This window comes from Panulirus ornatus, chromosome 56 (assembly GCF_036320965.1).
Source record: "Panulirus ornatus isolate Po-2019 chromosome 56, ASM3632096v1, whole genome shotgun sequence".
In the NCBI taxonomy this organism is placed as follows: Eukaryota; Metazoa; Arthropoda; class Malacostraca; order Decapoda; family Palinuridae; genus Panulirus; species Panulirus ornatus.
The window spans coordinates 9,834,928-9,860,960 of record NC_092279.1 but is presented as its reverse complement, the minus strand read 5'-3'; the positions used below and the strand labels follow the sequence as shown (position 1 = coordinate 9,860,960).

Genomic DNA, 26,033 nt, shown 5'->3' with positions numbered 1-26,033 from the left:
TACAGTAGGGGTGTGTTATGTCACTGTATTGTTTGTGGATAGGGTGGTGAGAGAGGTAAATGTAAGGGTCTTGGAGAGAAGGGTGAGTATGCAATGTATAGGGGGTGAAGGAAGGGATTTGGGAATTGAGTCAGCTGATGTATACTGTTCATACAGCGCTGGTGGCAGATTTGACTAAGAAACTACAGAAGTTGGTTTTTGAGTTCAGGAGAGTGTCCAAAAGGAGGAAGTTGAGAGTGAAGTGAATAAAAGCAGGGTTATTAATTTTAGCAGAGTGGAGGGACAGGTATTAAGAGTGTGAGTTTGAATGGAAAAAAATTGGGGAATTGAAGTGTTTTAGGTACTTGGAAGTGGACATGGCAGCAAATGGAACTATGAAAGCAGAAGTGAATCATTTGGTGGGTGAGGGGCCAAAAGTTCTGAGAGCATTGAAGAATATGTGAAAAGAGAGGTCACTATTTGGGTGGGCAGTAATGAGTATTTTTGAAGATATGATAATCCCAACGATGTTGTATGGATGTGAAGAATTTGACTTATTTTCTCTTTGTATAAGTGTTACTTCAAAACTGAAATTTGTTCAGTTGTCTTTAGTGAACAGTAGGTGTATTTTCACAATAGTTGCTGTTCTCTACCTAATCTTAACCATTAGGAGCTTTTACATTGTAGTTTGGCTTTTAGACCATAAAAGCAATGGATAGCTTGTATTAATTAGACTCATTCTTTCTACCATTGTTGATTTGTCAGGTTGAAGACTAACATGACAAAGAGTATGACTTACCTACCATTTTTGTGGCAAGAGTTAGCATTCCCAAAGCTGCATCTTTATCAAGAACATTATTTTTTATCATGGGAAATATAAGTACAATAGTAGTGTAATTAACTGTCTTATGGCCATTTGACAGGTAAGGACTACAACATCCAGACAGAGCTAGACATGATGAGAGAGTCCATTGAGGATGCTCGTCAGAATAAGACATCTATAAGAGACCTTTTGAAGCCTTACATTCTAAAGCCTCTCATGATCTCCCTCAGCCTCATGTTCTTCCAGCAGTTCTCAGGAGTTAATCCTGTACTATTCAACTTGACCACCATATTTAGTGTGAGTTGTGCCAGAAGCTTGGTAATTAGATGCTAGGAATATCATGTGTCACTATGTTGCCACCAACTCATTTGATTGAAAGAATGCAGCAGCACCTAATTTCAAAGTCAAATTCTCGTGTGTACAGAGATAGTATTCTTTTATTTTTTCTTACTTGATCAGTGTTTCCCATATTAGCAAGGTAGCACCAGGAACAGACAAAGAAACAGCACATCCACTCTCATCTATTCTCTAGCTTTCGTATGAAATACACCAACACCACTTCTTGTTTTTAACCAGGCCCCACAGAACTTTCCATGGTTTACCCCAGACTCTTAACATGCCCTGGCTCAGTCCAATGACAGTATATTGACCCCAGTATACCACATTTCAATTCTCTCCATCCCATGCATGCCTTTCACCCTTCTGCATGTTGTGGCCTGATCACTCAAAATCTTCTTCACTCTATTCTTCCATCCCCCTGTTCTCATTGTTCCCTTCACTTCTGACGCATTTATCCTTTTTGTCAACCTTTCTTCATTAATTCTCTCCCTATGTCTGAGCCATTACAGTACACCCTCATTAGCTGTCTCCCTTATTCCTGGGTTAGGGAAGAAAGAATTTTACCTCTAGATTCCCTGCATGTCCTAGGTGACTAAAGGGAGTGGGAGCAGGGGCTGGAAACCCTGCCTTGATGTACCTTAATTTCTAAAAGAAGGAGCAGATTTCATTCTGATAAGAGGCCATCTTTTGTTTTGTCCTTTCCCAATCACACTGCCACCCAAACTCTCAGTTAATGCAGTCTAGCATACAAGCAAGATGCCTGGTAGTGCTTGTAAAGATGAATACAGTCCTTGGCCTTGGATGTTTTATTTGAATTTAAGAAGAATGGTGGTAGCTCTGTTATGGTGTCCTTTCATTTCTTAATAGAGAGGTGAGTAGATTTATGCTGACATTAATTTTACATTTATATTTCTAAAAGATTTTTCATTTTTATCCATCAAAATCCTTGACTGTGTAAATGAGAATGCATAGTGGGTTAATAAGTGCTTTTTGGAAAGTCTTAAGAGTATATGGTGTGGGAGGTAAGTTGCTAGAAGCACTGAAAAGTTTTTACCAAGGAAGTAAGGCATGTGTACAAGTAGGAAGAGAGGAGAGTGATTGGTTCCCAGTGAAGGTCAGTCTGCATCAAGAGTGTGTGATCTCTTCATGGTTGTTTGATTTGTTTGTAGATGGGGTGTGGGGTGGTTAGGGGGTATGTGCAAGAGTTTTGGAGAGAGGGGTGAGAATGCAATTTGTTGGGAATGAGAGGGCCTGGGAAGTGAGTTATTTGTTGTTCACCAATGATACAGCTCTAGTGGCTGATTCAAGTGAGAAACTACAGAAGTTGGTGACTGAGTTTGGAAAAGTGTATAAAAGGAGAAAGTTGAGAGTAAATGTGAATAAGAGCAAGGTTATTAGGTTCAGTAAGGTTGAGGGACAAGTTAATTGGGAAATCAGTTTGAATGCAGAAAAATTGGAGGAAGTGAAGTGTTCTAGATATCTGGAAGTGGACTTAGCAGCGAATGGAACCATGGAAGCGGAAGTGAGTCACAGGGTAGGGGAGGGGGCAAAGGTTCTGGGAGCGATGAAGAATGTGTGGAGGGGGAGAACATTATCTGGGAGAGTAAAATTGGGTATGTTTGAAGGAACAGTAGCTCCATCAATGTTAAATGGTTGCGGGGCATAGACTATAGATAGGGTTGTATGGAGGGTGGATGTGTTGGAAATGAAGTGCTTGAGGACAGTATGTGATGTGAGGTGGTGTGATCAAGTAAGTAATGAAAGGGTAAGAGAGATGTGTGGAAATAAAAAGAATGTGGTTGAGAGAGTAGAAGAGGGTGTGTTGAAATGGTTTGGACATATGAAGAGAATGAGTGAGGAAAGATCAACAAAGAGGATATATGTGTCATAGGTGGAGAGAACAAGGAGAAACAGGAAACCAAATTGGATGTGGAAGGATGGAGTGAAAAACATTTTGAGCAATAGGGGCATGAACATACTGGAGGATAAGAGGCGTGCAAGGAATAGAGTGAATTGGAACAATGTAGTATGCCGGGGTTGATGGGCTGTCAATGGACTGAACCAGGGCATATGAAATGTATGGGGTAGACCATGGAAAGATCTGTGGGGCCTGTATGTGGATAGGGAGCTGTGGTTTCAGCGCATTACACATAACAGCTAGAGACTGAGTATGAACGAACGTTGCCTTTTTTTTCTGTTTTCCTGTTGCTATCATGCTGAAGCAGGGGGTAGTGATGCTGGTTCCTGTGGGATGAGATGATGCCAGGAATAGATGAAGGTAAGCATTATACATAACAGCTAGAGACTGAGTGTGAACGAATGTTGCCTTTTTTGTCTGTTTTCCTGTTGCTACCACGCTGAAGCAGGGGGTAGTGATGGAGGTTCCTGTGGTGCAAGATAATGCCAGGAATGGATGAAGGTAAGTAGGTGTGAATGCTTATGTATGTATAAATATAATATGATATATAATTATTATTATTATCATTATTATTTTACCTTGTCGCTGTCTCCCGCGTTAGCGAGGTAGCGCGAGGAAACAGACAAAAGAATGGCCCAACCCACCCACATACACATGTATATACATACACGTCCACACACGCAAATATACTTACCTATACATCTCAAAGTATACATATATATATATATACACACACAGACATATACATATATACACATGTACATAATTCAAATTGGAGGTGGAAAGATGGAGTGAAAAGGATTTTGTGTGATCGGGGCCTGAACATGCAGGAGGGTGAAAGGAGGGCAAGGAATAGAGTGAAGTGGAGCGATGTGGTATACAGGGGTTGACGTGCTGTCAGTGGATTGAATCAAGGCATGTGAAGCGTCCGGGGTAAACCATGGAAAGCTGTGTAGGTATGTATATTTGCGTGTGTGGACGTGTGTATGTACATGTGTATGGGGGGGGGTTGGGCCATTTCTTTCGTCTGTTTCCTTGCGCTACCTCGCTAACGCGGGAGACAGCGACAAAGTAAAAAAAAAAAAAAAAAAAAAAAAAAAAAAAACATAATTCATACTGTCTGCCTTTATTCATTCCCATTGCCACCCCGCCACACATTAAATAACAACCCCCTCCCCCCACATGTGTGTGAGGTAGCGCTAGGAAAAGACAACAAAGACCTCATTTGTTCACACTCAGTCTCTAGCTTTCATGTAATAATGCACTGAAACCACTCCCTTTCCACATCCAGACACCACAGAACTTTCCATGATTTACCCCAGACGCTTCACATGCCCTGGTTCAATCCATTGACAGCATGTCGACCTCAGTATACCACATCATTCCAATTCACTCTATTCCTTGCATGCTTTTCACCCTCCTGCATGTTCAGGCCCCAATCGCTCAAAATCTTTTTCACTCCATCCTTCTACCTCCAATTTGGTCTCCCACTTCTCTTCATTCCCTCCACCTCTGACACATATATCCTCTTTGTCAATCTTTCCTCACTCATTCTCTCCATGTGACCAAACCCTTTCAAAACACCCTCTTCTGCTTTCTCAACCACACTCTTTTTATTACCACACATCTCTCTTACCCTATTATTACTTACTCTATCAAACCACCTCATACCACATAGTCCTCAAACATCTTTTTTCCAGCACATCCACCCTCCTCCGCACAACTCTATCTATAGCCCATGCCTCGCAACCATACAACATTGTTGGGACCACTGTTCCTTCAAACATACCCATTTTTGCTTTCCGAGATAATGTGCTTGACTTCCACACATTCTTCACCGCTCCCAGAACCTTTGCCCCCTCCCCCACCCTATGATTCACTTCTGCTTCCATGGTTCCATCCGCTGCCAAATCCACTCCCAGCCATTCAAACTTACCTCCCAATTGACTTGTCCCTCAACCCTACTGTACCTAATAACCTTGCTCTTATTCACATTTACTCTCAGCTTTCTTCTTTCACACACTTTACCAAACCCAGTTACCAGCTTCTGCAGTTTCTCACACGAATCAGCCACCAACGTTGTATCATCAGCGAACAGCAACTGACTCACTTCCCAAGCTCTCTCATCCACAACAGACTGCATACTTGCCCCTCTTTCCAATACTCTTGCATTCACCTCCCTAACAACCCCATCCATAAACAAATTAAACAACCATGGAGACATCACACACCCCTGCCGCAAACCAACATTCACTGAGAACCAATCACTTTCCTCTCTTCCTACACGTACACATGCCTTACATCCTCGATAAAAACTTTTCGCTGCTTCTAACAACTTACTCACACACCATATATTCTTAATACCTTTCACAGAGCATCTCTGTCAACTCTATCATATGCCTTCTCCAGATCCATAAATGCTACATACAAATCCATTTGCTTTTCTAAGTATTTCTCACATACATTCTTCAAAGCGAACACCTGATCCACACATCCTCTACCACTTCTGAAATCACACTGCTCTTCCCCAATCTGATGCTCTGTACATGCCTTCACCCTCTCAATCAATACCCTCCCATATAATTTCCTGGGAATACTCAACAAACTTATACCTCTGTAATTTGAGCATTCACTCTTATCCCCTTTGCCTTTGTACAATGGCATTATGCAAGCATTTCGCCAGTCCTCAGGCACCTCACCAAGAGCCATACATACATTAAATTACCTTACCCACCAGTCAACAATACAGTCTCCCCCTTTTTTAATAAATTCCACTGCAATACCATCCAAACTTGCTGCCTTGCCAGCTTTCATCTTCCGCAAAGCTTTTACTACCTCTTCTCTGTTTACCAAATCATACTCCCTAACCCTCTCACTTTGCACACCAGCTCGACCAAAACACACTATATCTGCCACTCTATTATCAAGCACATTCAACAAACTTTCAAAATACTCACTCCATCTCCTCACATCACCACTACTTGTTATCGCCTCTCCATTAGCCCCTTCACTGAAGTTCCCATTTGGTCCCTTGTCTTTCGCACTTTATTTACCTCCTTCCAAAACATCTTTTTATTCTCCCTAGAATTTAATGATACTCTCTCACCCCAACTCTCATTTGCCCTCTTTTTTGCCTCTTGCACCTTTCTCTTGATCTCCTGCCTCTTTCTTTTATAAATCTCCCAGTCATTTGCATTATTTCTCTGCAAAAATCGTCCAAATGCCTCTCTCTTGTCTTTCACTAATAATCTTACTTCTTCTTCCCACCACTCACTACCCTTTCTAATCTGCCCACCTCCCACATTTCTCATGCCACAAACATCTTTCGCGCAAGCCATCACTGCTTCCCTAAATACATCCCATGCCTCCCCCTTTCCCCTTACGTCCTTTGTTCTCACCTTTTTCCATTCTGTACTCAGTCTCTCCTGGTACTTCCTCACATAAGTCTCCTTCCCAAGCTCACTTAATCTCACCACTCTCTTCACCCCAACAATCTCTTCTTTTCTGAAAACCTCTACAAATCTTCACCTCGCCTCCACAAGATAATGATCAGACATCCAGTTGCACCTCTCAGCACATTAACATCCAGAAGTTTCTCTCGCGCACCTATCAATTAACACGTAATCCAATAACGCTCTCTGGCCATCTCTTCTACTTACATACATATACTTATGTATATCTCTCTTTTTATACCAGGTATTCCCAATCACCAGTCCTTTTTCAGCACATAAATCTACAAGCTCTTCACCATTTCCATTTACGACACTGAACACTCCATGTACACCAATTGTTCCCTCAACTGCCACATAACTCACCTTTGCATTCAAATCACCCATCAGTATAACCCGGTCCCATGCATCAAAACTACTAACACACTCACTCAGCTGCTCCCAAAACACTTGCCTCTCATGATCTTTCTTCTCATGCCCAGGTGCATATGCACCAATAATCACCCATCTCTCTCCATCCACTTTCAGTTTTACCCATATCAATCTAGAGTTTACTTTCTTACACTCTATCACATACTCCCACCACTCCTGTTTCAGGAGTAGTGCTACTCCTTCCCTTGCTCTTGTCCTCTCACTAACCCCTGACTTTACTCCCAAGACATTCGCAAACCACTCTTCCCCTTTACCCTTGAGCTTCGTTTCACTCAGAGCCAAAACATGCAGGTTCCTTTCCACAAACATACTACCTATCTCTCCTTTTTTTTCATCTTGGTTACATCCACACACATTTAGACACCCCAATCTGAGCCTTCGAGGAGGATGAGCACTCCCCGTGTGACTCCTTCTTCTGTTTCCCCTTTTAGAAAGTTAAAATACAAGGAGGGGAGGGTTTCTAGCCCCCCGCTCCCGTCCCCTTTAGTCGCCTTCTACGACACGTGAGGAATGAGTGGGAAGTATTCTTTGTTCCCTATCCCCAGGGATAGGGTTTGGGCCATTCTTTCGTCTGTTTCCTTGTGCTACCTCGCCAACAAGGGAGACGGCGACAAGGTATGATAAATAATAGATATATGTATATGAGTGGATGGGCCATTCTTCGTCTGTTTCTTGGTGCTACCTTAGTGACACGGGAAACAGCAATTAAGTGTAATAATGATAATATATATATATTTTGTTATCATACATGATCACCATTTCCCTCGTCAGCGAGGTAGCACCAGGAAACAAACGAAGAATGGCCCATCCACACATATACACACATATACATACATGTACATATCAACCTGTACACATATACATACATATACATATCAACATGTACACATATACATATAAATACATACAAAACAGACATATATACACATGTACATATTCATACTTGCTTGCCTTTATCCATTCCCAGCACTACCCTACCCCACAGGAAACAGCATTGCTTACTTCCTGCTTCAGCGAGATAGCGCCATGAAAACAGAAAAAAAGGCCACATTCGTTCACAATCAGTCTCTAGCTGTCATGTGTAATGCACCGAAACCACAGCTGCCTATCCACATCCAGACCCCACACACCTTTCCATGGTTTACCCCAGACGTTTAATTTGCCCTGGCTCAGTCCATTGACAGCATGTCAACCCCAGTATACCACATCATTCCAGTTCACTCTATTCCTTGCACGCCTTTCACCCTCCTGTATGTTCAGGTCCTGACCACTCAAAATCTTTTTCCCTCCATCCTTCCACCTCCAATTTGGTCTCCTGCTTCTTCTTCTTTCCTCCACCTCTGACACATGCATCCTCTTTGTCAATCTTTCCTCACTCATTCTCTCCATATGTCCAAACCATTTCAACACACCCACTTCTGCTCTCTCAACCACACTTTTTATTTCCACACATCTTTCTTACTCTTTCATTAATTGCTTGGTCAGACCACCTCCCACCACATATCGTCCTCAAACATTTCCTTTCCAACACATCCACCCTTCTCCATACAACCCTCGCAACCATATAATATTGTTGGAACTACTATTCCTTCAGACATACCCAATTTTGCTCGCTGAGACAATGTTCTTTCCTTCCACATATTCTTCATCATTCATTTATATACATATATGTTTATGGATGGGGTTGTTAGGGAGGTGAATGCAAGAGTTTTGGAGGGGGGGTAAATATGCAGTCTGTTGTGGATGAGAGGGCTTGGGAAGTGAGTCAGTTATTGTTTGCTGATGATACAGCGCTGGTGGCTGATTCACGTGAGAAGCTGCTGAAGCTGGTGACTGAGTTTGGTAAAATGTGTGAAAGAAGAAAGCTGAGAGTAAATGTGAATAAGAGTAAGGTTATTAGGTATAGGGACAAGTCAATTGGGAGGTAAGTTTGAATGGAGAAAAACTGGAGGAAGGGAGTGTTTTAGATATTTGGGAGTGGATTTGGCAGCGGATGGAACCATAGAAGTGGAAGTGAGTCACAGGGTGGGGGAGGGGGCAAAAATTCTGGGAGCATTGAAGAATGTTTGGAAGGCGAGAACATTATCTCGGAAAGCAAAAATGGGTATGTTTGAAGGAATAGTGATTCCAACAGTGTTATATGGTTGCAAGGCATGGGCTATAGATAGGGTTGTTCAGAGAAGGGTGGATGTGTTGGAAATGAGATGTTTAAGGACAATATGTGGTGTGAGGTGGTTTGATCGAGTAAGTAATGAAAGGGTAAGAGAGATGTGTGGTAATAAAAAGAGTGTGGTTAAGAGAGCAGAAGAGGGTGTATTGAAATGGTTTGGTCACATGGAGAGAATGAGTGAGGAAAGATTGACAGAGAGGATATATGTGTTAGAGATGGAAGGAATAAGGAGAAGTGGGAGACCAAATTGGAGATGGAAGGATGGAGTGAAAAAGATTTTGAGCAATTGGGGCCTGAACATGCAGGATGATGAAAGGTGTGCAAGGAATAGAGTGAATTGGAATGATGTGGTATACCGGGGTCGACGTGCTGTCAATGGATTGAAGCAGGGCATGTGAAGCATCTGGGGTAAACCTTGGAAAGCTTTGTGTGGCCTGGATGTGGAATGGGAGCTGTGGTTTCAGTGCATTATACATGACAGCTATAGACTGAGTGTGAACGAATGTGGCCTTTGTTGTCTTTTCCTAGCGCTACCTTGTGTGCGTACGGGGGGAGGGTGTTGTCATTTCATGTGTGGCAGGATGGCGACGGGAATGAATAAAGGCAGCTAGTATGAATTGTGTACATGTGTATATATGTGTATGTCTGTGTATGTATATATATGTATACGTTGAAATGTATAGGTATGTATATGTGCGTGTGTAGACGTGTATGTATATACATGTGTATGTGGGTGGGTTGTTTCATTCTTTCGTCTGTTTCCTTGCCCTACCTCACTAACATGGGAGACAGCGACAAAGTATAATAGACAAATGAGTATGAGAACCATTACCGTAGTAAAAGCATCCTGACATATTTTTATTCTTTCCATGACTCACTTGCTCAAAGCTCTCTTCATCAAGTTTCATTTGATTCTCTTCTGTGTGTTTGTAGACTATATCCAGGTCTGCCATTTTTCTTGGTCATCTTCTGATGCTCCCATTTCACTCCTGTAACATCTGCAAAATCATTGCTACAAACATCATTGATCTTAGTATGTTCCATGTGGTACATCCGACAAGAAGTCCTCTCCAGTAGACATGTTTCCTGTGCCACTGTTCTCGAGTATTCTGTTAAAAAGTCTTTAATTCATTTTTCCTAGTTTATATCTCATATCTTGTTCTGCCACTTTCTGTAATGGAACTATTGGCATGGTCCAATATGCCTCTTGCAGTGTCTTTACTTCTTATGTTCTTAAGTGCTTATTAGTATTTAGAAAAAAGGGTCAATTATATTAGCTTTGCTGAGTTCTAGCGAGGGTCAACATATGTAAAACAGTACTTAATGATATTTCAGTGATGTGCTTCATGAGATTCAGTAGTTTTTCATTGTTTTTTTGGGTATAGATTTTATACGCTATATTAAAAGTTTGAATTTGACACCAAAGCTCTACTGCCTGTGTATTTTATTTCTTCTTTTTTTTCTTTCATGCTATTCGCCATTTCCCGTTTAGTGAGATAGCGTTAAGAACAGAGGACTGGACCTTTGAGGGAATATCCTCACCTGGCCCCCTTCTGTGTTCCTTCTTTTGGAAAATAAAAAAAAAATGAGAGGGGAGGATTTTCAGCCCCCCTGCTCCCTCCCCTTTTAGTCACCTTTTACGACACGCAGGGAATACGCAGGAAGTATTCTTTCTACCCGATCCCCTGGGGATAGAGATATATTATTTTATTTCTATCATTATTATTATTATCTTTTTTTTTTTGCTTTGTCGCTGTCTCCCGCGCCTGTGAGGTAGCGCAAGGAAACAGACGAAAGAAATGGCCCAACCCACATCGATCCAATTCACTCTATTCCTTGGCCGCCTTTCACCCTCCTGCATGTTCAGGCCCCGATCACTCAAAATCTTTTTCACTCTATCTTTCCACCTCCAATACACATGCATACACACACACACGTCCACACACGCAAACACACACACCTACACATCCCAACGTACACACATATATACACACACAGACACACACATATACACACATGCACACAATTCACACTGTCTGCCCCTACTCACCCCCATCGCCACCCCGCCACACACTGAATAACATCCCCCTCCCCCCTCATGTGCGCGAGGCAGCGCCAGGAAAAGACAACAAAGGCCCCATTCGCTCACACTCAGTCTCCAGCTGTCATGCAATAATGCCCGGAACCACAGCTCCCTTTCCACATCCAGGCCCCACAGAACTTTCCATGGTTTACCCCAGACGCTTCACATGCCCTGATTCAATCCATTGACAGCATGTCGACCCCAGTATACCACATCGATCCAATTCACTCTATTCCTTGCCCGCCTTTCACCCTCTGCATGTTCAGGCCCCGATCACTCAAAATCTTTTTCACTCTATCTTTCCACCTCCAATTTGGTCTCCCACTTCTCCTCGTTCCCTCCACCTCCGACACATATATCCTCTTGGATATATGTGGATATTATTATTATTATACTTTGTCACTGTCTCCTGTGTTAGCGAGGTAGCGCAAGGAAGCAAATGAAAGAATGGCCCAACCCACCCATATACACATGTATATACATACACGCCCACACACGCACATGTACATACCTGTACATTTCAGCATATACATACATATACATACGCAGACATATACATATATACACAAGTACATATACATGCACAGACATATACATATATACACGTGTACATATACATGCACAGACATATACATATATACACATGTACATATTAATACTTGCTGTTTTCATCCATTCCCATCACCACCCCACCACGCATAAAATAGTACGCCCCTTCCCTGCGCACGTGAGGTAGCGCTAGGAAAAGACAACAAAGCCACATTCGTTCACACAGTCTCTAGCTGTCATGTGTAATGCACCGAAACCACAGATCCTTGGTATTCATGAATGAATATTATATGTACACTGTCCATAAAGGTAATAGATGACCAACACCAGTGTCACCCTCACACCTATCTAGCTCTTATTTTCCACAGACCAGTGGGAGTACAAATAATGCTGACTGTATGTTTTGGTAGGAGTGCATTCTTTTGTGACCTTTTACTTCATCATGGAAGTTTCTAGAAGTGACATGCAAGTACTGTGCATGTGATACACAGATTTGATAGTTGTAATTTGATAGAAGTATATTACATACAAACTTTGATAGCCATTGATAGTTATCAAGCTTTGCAAAAGAATTTCGTATATGCCATTGTATTGAACTATTAGTTGTATTTGTTTACTTTTGTCTGTCTAGTACAGTTCCATGCTGACCTTTGTTTCTGGAATTTTGTTAATTATATGTAGGGGTGTAAGCTGAGTTTTAGTACACTTTCAGATAGCTTGATAATCATAAAGTTTCTCAGTAGATATTTTGTTAGGAATTTTGTTCTAGTCCTGTCTCAAGGATCTCGTGTCATATAGTGTCATATATAATAGTGGGTATCTCCATCTTGTTAACTGGCTAAGTTCCTAGACCCTGTTTGTAAGTTAGAAAATATAAGGAAATGATAACTCATTTAACATTAGAGTATGTGTTGAACATTATTCATTTCTTTCATACTTTTTCACCATTTCCTGCATTAGCGAGGTAGCACAAGGAACAGGTAAAGAATAAGGCTTATTCTGAAATATATAAAGTTGATAAAGCATCATATTGAACAACATCTAATAAAAAAATGCACATTCAAGTAGTTACACAGTTCTTAAGTGAATAATTATTATATTTTGGACAAGGAATTGAATAGTATTTTCTGGAGCTTGTTCATAAATATGGGTTTCTGTAGGTTGGACACTTGTAAGTTGAGGACTCTTGTTACTGGTTTTAGGAACAACTACCCCTCACATCACAGACTGAAAGTAGCTTCTTAGCTTCTCTCTCTCAAAGCAATATTTCTTTGATATGACTTTGCATAAATTTTCATGATAACCATTATTCTACAGACATTTATGACTAAGTCCATCTGTCACTAATGGTGAAACGTTATTCACCAGGACTCAGGGTCTAGTATTTCGGATGATGTGAGTTCCATCAGTATTGGTGCCGTGCAAGTGGTTGCAACATTTCTTGCTGCTCTTCTCATGGACAGAGCTGGCCGAAAATTGCTGCTGATTGTGTCTTCATCCATCATGGCTCTCTCTCTTGGTTAGCATTTTAATTCTATTTACTTCATTGACTAATAGGTTCTTTTGAACCATTTCACAGTAATTATCAATTATGCATGAATTTGGTGGTTAGGAAGTTTTTAGCTTTGTTTCCAGGTTTGTTGACAGTATTACTTAATCAGGGTTAGTAGATATAGAATATGTCGTGCTTTGAAATAATACTAGAATTCTTCAATGAAAAACTTAAAGTGAAAATAGATAAAGCAGCATGTTGGAACAAAGATGGGTTTAGCTAAGCCATGCAAGAATGATGATGCATATCAGATGAGGTGACTACATCAGAGGAAGTATGATTTTGGTGAAAAAATGGCTGGGAGGAATAGTGACAAGAGGGTGGGAATGACCCATGTTGAAAGAGAATAATATAATGAGGAATGATGGATGTATTAAAGTGTAATGTGGGGTTAGGAAAGGAGAATGAGTTGCCCAAGGAGAAATGGGTGAACCAAGTGGCATCAGTAAAAAATAGAAATATTTTGATTATTTTTTATGCTGCTAAAGACAGAAGTAAAGAGAAATATTCTCCTTAAGTAGGCAACAAGTACAGATGGTGAGAGTGAGTTCGTGAAAAAAATGTTTTACAAAAAATGAAATAGGATAAGGCACCTGTAATAGCCCAAGTAATTGGAAAGATGAATAGTGCAGAAGGACATACAATGCAGAGTTTTTCATTTTTTCTTTTGCATGATGAGAGTACAGAAGGGAGATACTGTGCCAGCAGCCAAATGGAAACAAAAAATTCCACTGTAAAGGAAAAGAAGTAGGGAATGAATGGAATGAATATAGTGATATCTCCATTTGTAATGTAGGAAGTAGAGTGTATGCCAAGATGGTAAAAGAAAATTGGATTGCAGGTGATGAAACAAGAAATAAGGATTAATGGAAAAATGTGTTTATGGAAACCAGAGATAGGGAACAGTTGCTAGAAAAAGAAAAAGAAAGGCAATTTCTGCTTTTGGAATCTTGTGATGCATTATAGAAGTGCATGCATATCTATTTAGTGTACAGGATTGGAGAAAACCTACTAAAGGCAGCAAACGGATTTTATAATGAGGTGCAACATGTGCAACAAGTATCTGTGGAATGAATAAGTTGTTTAGTTATGATGCTTCATATGCTTCCTCCAGGACAGTAAATGCCACATGTAAATCCCTCTCTTTCTCCAAGTGTTTGTCACACTGAGCTTTCAAAGCAAAGCTGTAGTCCACACATGATTTTTCTTTCCTGAAGCCACTTTGCACTTTCTTAATCTGATGCTTTGTGCATTCCACCACCATTTCAGCCACCACTCTTGTATATTCATATTTATTTATTATACTTTGTTGCTATCTCCCGCGTTAGTGAGGTAGCGCAAAGAAACAGACGAAAGAATGGCCTAACCCACCCACATACACATGTATACACATACACATCCACACACGCACATATACACCTATACATTTCAGCGTATACATATATATATACATGCACAGACATATACATATATACTTCTTTTTCTTTTCTTTTAAACTATTCGCCATTTCCCGCGTTAGCGAGGTAGCATTAAGAACAGAGGACTGGGCCTTTGAGGGAATACCCTCACCTGGCCCAATTCTCTGTTCTCTTGTTGCCTTTATTGATTTCCATCGCCACCCCGCCACACATGAAATGACAACCCCCTGCCCCCACATGCTCACAAGGTAGCGCTAGGAAAAGACAACAAATGCCACATTCATTCACACTCAGTCTCTAGCTGTCATATATAATGCACCTAATATACTCAACATACTTTTTTTCATACTTGATCGCCATTTCCCACATTAGCGAGGTAGTGCCAGGAACAAACAAAGGCCACATTTGTACATAACCATTCTCTAGCTGTCATGTGTAATACACCAAAACCACAGGTCCCTATCCACAAACAGGCCCCACATACCTTTCCTTGATTCACCCTGGATGCATATATGCCGTGAATCAGTCCGTTGACAATATTTCGGCCCCAATATAACATATTGCTCCAGTTTGCTCCATCTCATGCATGCTTTTCATGCTCCTGCACATTCAGGCCCTGATCACTCAAAATCTTTTTCACTCCATCTTCCAGTTTGGTCATCCCATTCTCCTTGTTACCTCCACTTTTGACACCTATATCTTCTTTGACAACCTTTCTCAACTCATTCTCTCCATTTGCCCAAACCATTTCAGCACACCCTCTTCAGCTCTCTCAATCATACTCTTTTTATTCCACACCTCTATCTTACCCTTTTATTTCATACTGAAATCAAACCGGGATCCTCTCACACCCCACAGACTGCATACTCGCCTCTCTCCCTCCAAGACTCGCATTTATGATCCCCCCTACCTCATCATAAAACAAATTAAATAACCTTGGTGGCATCACAGACCTTGCCACAGACTAACCTTCACTATGAAACATTCACTCTCCTCTGTTACAACTTGTACACCTTCCTTACACCCTTTAAAAAAATTTCTCACTGCTTCCAGCAGCTTTCCTCCCACACTGTATATTCTTAAGGCCTTCTACAGCATACCTATACCTATGTAATTTGTGCATTTATTTTTGGCCCCTTTTTTCCTAATAATGGGACAATACAGGCATTCTGCTAGTCTGCAGGCAGCTGTGCTTGGACTGTACATATGTTGAATAGCTCAATGGATATGTAAATTTCAACTGACTACCTGAATTAGGGAATCTAATGAATCAATGGTTTGGCAGAATTGTCACAGCTATCCTGTCTCAGTAAGTTGCTATCATCTGTTTTGCAAAATTTTATAAGAAGTGAAGTACTCATCCCGTCATACAGTTTATCAACTTTCTTTTTTCAGTTTCACTTGGGGAGTTCTTTTATTTAAAGATGGAAGATAAAAAATGGGCCATAGAAAACTTGGGATGGCTGCCTCTTGTCTCACTTATTGTCTTCATAACAGTGTTCTCCCTTGGGTATGGACCTATTCCTTGGCTTATGTTGGGTAAGTGGTACACTAAGAGCCTTAATCCACACACTGTATTGATTCATTGGATAAATCAAGCATTTTTATTAAGTACAGTGTTGTATTCTGTAGGATGTAACTTGTTTTGGGTTTTTATTCCGAAGTTCTTAGTAGTATGGATATTTCCATCATGATTTTCTGTGTCAAATAATCATATAATTCCTTTTTTTATGTTAGCTGGGATGGCACAGTTAAGTGAGACCCTAATGTAGGCCAAGGCCATCTCATTAATGCTATATATTCATAAATGAAAATAGTTTATATTTTATTTATTATACTTGATCGCCATTTCCCATGTCAGCAAGGTAGTGCCAGGAAACAGATAAAGAATGGCCCATTCACTCATATATATGTTATTTATTATATTTATTTATTTTGCTTTGTTGCTGTCTCCTGTGTTAGCGAGGTAGCGCAAGGAAACAGATGAAAGAATGGCCCAACCTACCCACATACACATGTATATACATGCACGTTCACACACGCACATATACATACCTATACATCTCAACGTATACATATATATACACACACAGACATATACATATATACACATGTACATAATTCATACTGTCTGCCTTCATTCATTCCCATCGCCATCCTACCACACATGAAATAACAACCCCCTCCCCCTTCATGTGCATGAGGTAGCGCTAAGAAAAGACAACAAAGGCCACATTTGTTCACACTCAGTCTCTAGCTGTCATGTAATAATGCACCGAAACCACAGCTCCCTTTCCACATCCAGTGCCCACAGAACTTTCCATGGTTTACCCCAGACGCTTCACATGCCCTGCTTTAATCCATTGACAGCACATCGACCCCGGTATACCACATCGTTCCAGTTTACTCTATTCCTTGCACGCCTTTCACCTTCCTGCATGTTCAGGCCCTGATCACTTAAAATCTTTTTCACTCCATCTTTCCACCTCCAATTTGGTCTCCCACTTCTCCTCGTTCCCTCCACCTCTGTCACACATATATCCTCTTGGTCAGTCTTTCCTCACTCATTCTCTCCATGTGACAAAACCATTTCAAAACACCCTCTTCTGCTCTCTCAACCACACTCTTTTTATTACCACACATCTCTCTAACCCTATTATTACTTACTCGATCAAACCACCTCACACCACATATTGTCCTCAAACATCTCATTTCCAGCACATCCACCCTCCTCTGCTTAACTCTATCTATAGCCCACACCTCACAACCATATAACATTGTTGGAACCACTATTCCTTCAAACGTACCCATTTTTGCTTTCCGAGATAATGTTCTTGACTTCCTCACTTTCTTCAATGCTCCCAAAACTTTTACCCCCTCCCCCACCCTATACTTCACTTCCGCTTCCATGGTTCCATCCGCTGCCAAATCCACTCCCAGATATCTAAAACACTTCACTTCCTCCAGTTTTTCTCCATTCAAACTTACCTCCCAATTGACTTGTCCCTCAACCCTACTGTACCTAATAACCTTGCTCTTATTCACATTTACTCTCAGCTTTCTTCTTTCACACACTTTACCAAACTCAGTCAACAGCTTCTGCAGTTTCTCACACGATTCAGCCACTAGCACTGTATCATCAGCGAACAACAACTGACTCACTTCCTAAGCTCTCTCATCCATAACAGCCTACATACTTGCTCCTCTTTCCAAAACTCTTGCATTCATCTCCCTAACAACCCCATCCATAACAAATTAAACAACCATGGAGACTTCACACACCCCTGCCGCAAACCTACATTCACTGAGAACCAATCACTTTCCTGTCTTCCTACACGTACACATGCCTTACATCCTCGATAAAAACTTTTCACTGCTTCTAACAACTTACCTCCCACACCATATATATATGTGTACATACAGTTTGTATACAGTTTGTTGAGTATTCCTGGTAAATTATATGGGAGGGTATTGATTGAGAGGGTGAAGGCATGTACAGAGCATCAGATTGGGGAAGAGCAGTGTGGTTTCAGAAGTGGTAGAGGATGTGTGGATCAGGTGTTTGCTTTGAAGAATGTATGTGAGAAATACTTAGAAAAGCAAATGGATTTGTATGTAGCATTTATGGATCTGGAGAAGGCATATGATAGAGTCGATAGAGATGCTCTGTGGAAGGTATTAAGAATATATGGTGTGGGAGGAAAGTTGTTAGAAGCAGTGAAAAGTTTTTATCGAGGATGTAAGGCATGTGTACGTGTAGGAAGAGAGGAAAGTGATTGGTTCTCAGTGAATGTAGGTTTGCGGCAGGGGTGTGTGATGTCTCCATGGTTGTTTAATTTGTTTATGGATGGGGTTGTTAGGGAAGTGAATGCAAGAGTTTTGGAAAGAGGGGCAAGTATGAAGTCTGTTGGGGATGAGAGAGCTTGGGAAGTGAGTCAGTTGTTGTTCGCTGATGATACAGCGCTGGTGGCTGATTCATGTGAGAAACTGCAGAAGCTGGTGACTGAGTTTGGTAAAGTGTGTGGAAGAAGAAAGTTAAGAGTAAATGTGAATAAGAGCAAGGTTATTAGGTACAGTAGGGTTGAGGGTCAAGTCAATTGGGAGGTGAGTTTGAACGGAGAAAAACTGGAGGAAGTGAAGTGTTTTAGATATCTGGGAGTGGATCTGGCAGCGGATGGAACCATGGAAGCGGAAGTGGATCATAGGGTGGGGGAGGGGGCGAAAATTCTGGGGGCCTTGAAGAATGTGTGGAAGTCGAGAACATTATCTCGGAAAGCAAAAATGGGTATGTTTGAAGGAATAGTGGTTCCAACAATGTTGTATGGTTGCGAGGCGTGGGCTATGGATAGAGTTGTGCGCAGGAGGATGGATGTGCTGGAAATGAGATGTTTGAGGACAATGTGTGGTGTGAGGTGGTTTGATCGAGTGAGTAACGTAAGGGTAAGAGAGATGTGTGGAAATAAAAAGAGCGTGGTTGAGAGAGCAGAAGAGGGTGTTTTGAAGTGGTTTGGGCACATGGAGAGGATGAGTGAGGAAAGATTGACCAAGAGGATATATGTGTCGGAGGTGGAGGGAGCAAGGAGAAGAGGGAGACCAAATTGGAGGTGGAAAGATGGAGTGAAAAAGATTTTGTGTGATCGGGGCCTGAACATGCAGGAGGGTGAAAGGAGGGCAAGGAATAGAGTGAATTGGAGCGATGTGGTATACCGGGGTTGACGTGCTGTCAGTGGATTGAATCAAGGCATGTGAAGCGTCTGGGGTAAACCATGGAAAGCTGTGTAGGTATGTATATTTGCGTGTGTGGACGTATGTATATACATGTGTATGGGGGGGGGTTGGGCCATTTCTTTCGTCTGTTTCCTTGCGCTACCTCGCAAACGCGGGAGACAGCGACAAAGTATAAAAAAAAAAAAAAAACATATACATATCAACATATACACATATACATATACATACACATGCTCAGACTTATACATGTATATATTTTTTTTTGATATTTTACTTTGTCGCTGTCTCCCGCATTAGTGAGGTAGCGCAAGGAAACAGACGAAAGAATGGCCCAACGCACCCACATACACATGTATATACATACACATCCACACGCACCCACATACATACCTATACATCTCAACGTATGCATATATATATACACACAGACATATACATATATACACATGTACGTAATTCATGCTGCCTGCCCTTATTCATTCTTGTCGCCACCCCGCCACATGAAATAACAACCCCCTCCCCTCGCATGTGCACAAGGTAGTGCTAGGAAAAGACAACAAAGGCCACATTTGTTCACACTCAGTCTCTGGCTGTCATGTGTAATGCACCAAAACTACAACTCCCTGTCCACATCCAGGCCCCACAGACCTTTCCATGGTTTACCCCAAATATTTCACATGCCCAGGTTCAGTCCACTGACAGCATGTCAACCCCAGTATACCACATTGTTCCAGTTCACTATATTCCTTGCATGCCTCTTACCCTCTTGCATGTTCAGGCCCCTATCACTCAAAATATTTTTCACTCCATCCTGCCATCTCCAATTTGGTCTCCTGCTTTTTATTCCCTCCACTTTTGACATGTATATCCTCTTTGTCAATCTTTCCTCACCTAATCTCTCCATATGGTCCAAACCATTTCAACACTCTCTGCTGCTCTCTCAGTGACTTTTTATTTCCACACATCTCTCTTACCCTTTCATTACTTAATCAAACCACCTCACACCACATGTTGTCTCCAAACATATCATTTCCAACACATCCACCATACTCTGTACAACCCTGTCTATATCCTATGCCTCACATCCATATAATATTGTTGGACAACTATTCCTTCAAACATGCCCATTCTTTGCTTTCTGCGATAATGTTCTCTCTTTCCACACATTAGTCATTGCTCCTAAAACCTTCATCCCCTCCCCCACCCTATGACCCACTTCAGCTCCCATGGTTGAATTTGCTGCCAAGTCCACTCCCAGATATCTAAAACACTTCACTTCCTCCAATTTTTCTCTATTCAAACATAAATCCCAACAAACTTGTACCTCAACCCTGCTGAACCTTATAACCTTGCTCTTATTCACATTTACTCTCAACTTTCTCCTTTCATAAACTTTTGCAAAGCCAGTCACCAACTTCTCCAGTTTCTCACTCGAATGAGCCACCAGTGCTGTATCATCGGCAAAGAGCAATTGACTCACTTCCCAGGCTATCTCATCCCCAACAGACTGCAAAATTGCTCCTCTGTCCAAAACTCTTGCATTTACCTCCCTAACCACCCCATCTATAGAAAAACAAATCAAACAACCATGGGGACATCACACATGTCTGCCATAGACCAGTCTTCAGTGGGAACCAATCACTCTCCTTTCTTCCTACTTGTACACTTGCCTTACACCCTTGACCAAAACTTCTCACTGACTCTAGCAGCTTACCTCCCACACCATATATTCTTAAGATCTTCCATAGAGCATCTCTATCAATCCTGTCATATGCCTCTCCAGATCCATAAATATCTCATACAAATCCATCTGTTTTTCATTCCTGTCGCCACCCCCACCACACATGAAATAACAACCCCTCCCCCAGCATGTGTGCGAGGTAGCGCTAGGAAAAGACAACAGAGGCCACATTCATTCACACTCAGTCTCTAGCTGTCATGTATAATGCACCAAAACTACAACTCCCTATCTGCATCCAGGCCCCACAGACCTTTCCATGGTTTACCCCAGACATTTCACATGCCCTGGTTCAGTCCACTGACAGCATGTCGACCCCAGTATACATTCTTCAAAGTAAAAACTTGATCCACACATCCTCTGCCACTTCTAAAATCACACTGCTCCTCCCCAGTCTATTAGGGTTGAGAGGGACTGGAAAGTGAGTCAGTTGTTGTCGCTGATGATACAGCACTGGTGGCTGATTTGACTGAGAATGTACAGAAGTTGGTGACTGAGTTTGGAAATGTGTGTGAAAGGAGAAAGTTCAGAGTAGATGTGAATAAGAGCAAGGTTATTAGGTTCAGCAGGGTTGAGGGACAAGTTAATTGGGATTTAAATTTAAATGCAGAAAAATTGGAGGAAGTGAAGTGTTTCAGATATCTGGGAGTGGATTTGGCAGCAAATGGAACCATGGAAGTGGAAATATGTCATAGGGTGGGGATCAGGCAAAGGTTCTGGGGGTGATGAAGAATGTGTGGAAAGAGAGAAAACATTATCTTTGGAGCAAAAATGGGTAAGTTTGAAGGAATAGTAGTTCCAATGATATTATATGGTTGCAAGGCACGGGCTATAGATAGGATTGTACGGAGGAGGGTGGATGGGTTGGAAATAAAATCTTTAATGGCAGTGTGAGGTGTGAGGTGGTTTGATCGAATAAGTAATGCTAGGGCAAGAGTGATGTGTGGTGATGAAATGTGTGGTGATAAAAAGGGTGTGGCTGAAAGAACAGAAGGTGTGTTCAAATGGTGTGGACATATGGAGAGAATGAGTGAGGAGAGATTGAGAAAGAGGATGTATGTGTCAGAGGGAACGAGAAGTGGGAGACCAAATTGGAGGTGGACTGAACCAGGGCATGTGAAACGTCTTGGGTAAACCATGGAAAGGTCCGTGGGGCCTGGATGTTTATAGGGAGCTGTGGTTTCTGTGCATTACACATGAAAGCTAGAGACTGAGTGTGGGGCGGGGTAGTGCCAGGAATGTATGAAGGCAGGCAAGTGTGAATGTGTACAGGTGTATATGTCTGTGTATGTGTATGTATATGTGTATGTATATGTGTATATGTTGATATGTATATGTATGTATATGTGCATGTATGGGCATTTATGTATATATGTGTGTATGTCAGTGGATTGAATCAGGGCATGTGAAGCGTCTGGGGTAAACCATGGAAAGCTGTGTAGGTATGTATATTTGCGTGTGTGGACATATGTATATACATGTGTATGGGGGTGGGTTGGGCCATTTCTTTCGTCTCTTTCCTTGCGCTACCTCGCAAACGCGGGAGACAGCAAAAAAAAAAAAAAAAAGTGTGTGTATGTAGGTGGATGGGCAATTCTTTGTCTTTTTCTTGGCTCTGCTTTGTTGACACAGGAAACGGTGATCAAATATGATAACAAAAATGATATGAAAGATATGTATATATAAATTACTATATCTGATGTAATATTTTTATCTAGGTGAGCTGTTTCCACCTAACATAAAGGAAACAGCTGCAGGTGTAGCTACCATGGTCAATTGGACTCTGTCATTTGTAGCCACCCTAACTTTTGTTCCACTGGAGGTATGTTATCATTTATAACGACTACAGTTTATTCAGGTAACAGAAACTGTATTCTGAATACAGGTGAGTTTAGACATGATTCTCTGTACAGCTCACGTTTGCAGCGCTTCAGTCACTTCAATAATCCTGTGCTAATTTAAGTGATGAGCTCATTTGATATAGATACCTATCTCCTTAGCAAATCATTTTATACAGACTTTTTTCTAGACAGCATAGTTATTGCGCAACTCTTACACTATTTCTGTAATTATTCCTTGTGTACTTGGTGATTTTGTCAATATTTCCATGTCTCTTTGTGCCTTTCACTACAGTGTATCACTCAAACTTAATTGATAGTCAGTATAGTAGGAACAGATATTGAGGTAATATCTATGAGGCTGGAAGACAGTCTGAGGAATATGTGCATGAAAGTGGTGTTAGAAAATAGGAATGTGCAAATAATATGATGGTATAAGGAGGGGTTCAAAAAGAAACCCTACTCTATGGTAAGAAAATGTGTATACAATGTAGACTCAATCTAAGCAGTGATTGATATCATATTGGTTATTTATTTGTTTTTACTTTGTCGCTATCTCCCGCGTTAGTGAGGTAGTGCAAGGAAACAGACGAAAGAATGGCCCAACCCACCCACATACACATATATATACATACATGTCCACATCTGCAAATATACATACCTATACATCTCAATGTATACATATGTATACCCACACAGACATATACATATATACCCATATACATAATTCATACTGTTTGCCTTTATTCATTCCCATCGCCACCCCGCCACACATGGAATAACAACACCCTCCCCCTCATGTGTGCAGGGTAGCGCTAGGAAAAGACAACAAAGGCCCCATTCATTCACACTCAGTTTCTAGCTGTCATGTAATAATGCACTGAAACCACAGCTCCCTTTCCACATCCAGGCCCCACAGACCCTTCCATGGTTTACCCCAGACGCTTCACATGCCCTGATTCAATCCATTGACAGCACGTCGACCCCGGTATACCACATCGATCCAGTTCACTCTACTCCTTGCCCGCCTTTCACCCTCCTGCATGTTCAGGCCCCGATCACTCAAAATCTTTTTCACTCCATCTTTCCACCTCCAATTTGGTCTCCCACTTCTCCTCGTTCCCTCCACCGCCGACACATATATCCTCTTGGTCAATCTTTCCTCACTCATTCTCTCCATGTGCCCAAACCATTTCAAAACACCCTCTTCTGGTCTCTCAACCACACTCTTTTTATTTCCACACATCTCTCTTACCCTTACATTACTTACTTGATCAAACCACCTCACACCACACATTGTCCTCAAACATCTCATTTCCAGCACATCCACCCTCCTGTGCACAACTCTATCCATAGCCCACGCCTCGCAACCATACAACATTGTTGGAACCACTATTCCTTCAAACATAGCCATTTTTGCTTTCCGAGATAATGTTCTCGACTTCCACACATTCTTCAAGGCTCCCAGGATTTTCGCCCCCTCCCCCACCCTATGATTCACTTCCACTTCCATGGTTCCATCCGCTGCCAGATCCAATCCCAGATATCTAAAACACTTTACTTCCTCCAGTTTTTCTCCATTCAAACTTACCTCCCAATTGACTTGACCCCCAACCCTACTGTACCCAATAACCTTGCTCTTATTCATATTTACCCCCAACTTTCTTCTTTCACACCCTTTACCAAACTCAGTCACCAGCCTCTGCAGTCTCTCACATGAATCAGCCACCAGCGCTGTATCATCAGCAGACAACAACTGTATATATATATATACACACACACACATGTACATATATATGTGTGTGTGCGTGTGTGTGTGTGTGTGTGTGTGTGTGTGTGTGTGTGTGTGTGTGTACGAGTAGGAAGACAGGAGAGTGATTGGTTCCCAGTGAAGGTTGGTCTGCAGTAGGGCTGTGTGATGTCACCATGGTTGTTTAATTTGCTTTTGGATGTGGTGGTTAGGGAGGTAAATGCAAGAGTTTTGTAAGCACATAAGGCTCAACCTCCTTCAGGGAAATGATGGTTCATCCCCTAGAACTTTCTTTGTTTCTTCCTAACACTACCTTGCTAAAGTGGGAAATTATGATCAAGTAATTGCATTTCAGTGTCATCTCAGATGTGCAGTGATTAAAAGACATGTAAATTGATAATGATAAAGAATATATTTACAACAGAGATTTTTGACAATTATATAGTATTAACTTTGATATATACTTCCCGCAGTCTGCCATAGGGGACCATGGAGTGTACTGGTTCTTCTCCAGTGTATGTGTCATCAACCTCATATTCTGTGTTACCTTTGTGCCAGAGACAAAGGGGAAGACACTAGAAGAAATAAATGCATATTTTGGGGGTTCTTCATCTTCAGGAAGTTCAAATAGAAGAGAGACCAACTAGTTTTAGGCTGTCTTTTGTTTCATAAAGTGCTGTTAGAAGTGCAGATGACTCTTATTATTTGTTACAGTTGACTTAAAGATATGAAAGAATGAGTCATTAGGCAGTGTGACTTATTCCATTTTTATTTATTTTTCTTTTTGTGGATGTCGAAGGCTTCAGTCATGGACAAAAGTCCACATCAAGTAGGAATGAAATGGAATATTTATTTTGACATGTTAAATGAAATTTGTTCCTGTGTGAGTAATCTTGATTTTTATGTAGTTACAGTTTATTGTACCAGAATATGCACAAATAAATGAAATAGGCTTCTGAAAAGGAATATTGTAGTGTGAATTTAGTGTTAAGTACATTTATTCCTTGTCCCTTGGGATAGGGGAGAAAGAATACTTCCCATGTATTCCCAGAGTGTCATAGAAGGCGACTGAAAGGGGAGGGAGTGGGGCGCTGGAAATCCTCCCCTCCCTTTTATAATTTTCTAAAAGAAGGAAAGGAGAGGTGGTCCAAGTGAGGATATACCCTCTAAGGCTCATTCCTCTTTCTTAACACTACCTTGCTAATGTGGGATAAGGCAAATATGTGTGAAAAAATTATTCCTATATAATTGTAAATCATTCCAATTT

The 26,033-nt window shown here is 41.4% G+C and overlaps 1 protein-coding gene across 2 annotated transcripts in view; it reads left to right on the top strand.

Annotated features, from left to right (window-relative positions):
* The window catches only part of LOC139765871 (trehalose transporter 1-like protein), a 60,468-nt gene extending 34,736 nt beyond the window's left edge, over nt 1-25,732 (top strand). For both annotated transcript variants that reach the window (XM_071693736.1, XM_071693737.1), the window contains exons 7-11: nt 903-1,099; nt 13,111-13,261; nt 16,108-16,251; nt 22,897-23,000; nt 25,240-25,732. In XM_071693736.1, the coding sequence (XP_071549837.1) occupies nt 903-1,099; nt 13,111-13,261; nt 16,108-16,251; nt 22,897-23,000; nt 25,240-25,413 (770 nt within the window). In that variant the 3' untranslated portion in view covers nt 25,414-25,732. The remainder of the gene's footprint in view (nt 1-902; nt 1,100-13,110; nt 13,262-16,107; nt 16,252-22,896; nt 23,001-25,239) is intronic.
* Nucleotides 25,733-26,033: the final 301 nt, after the last annotated feature.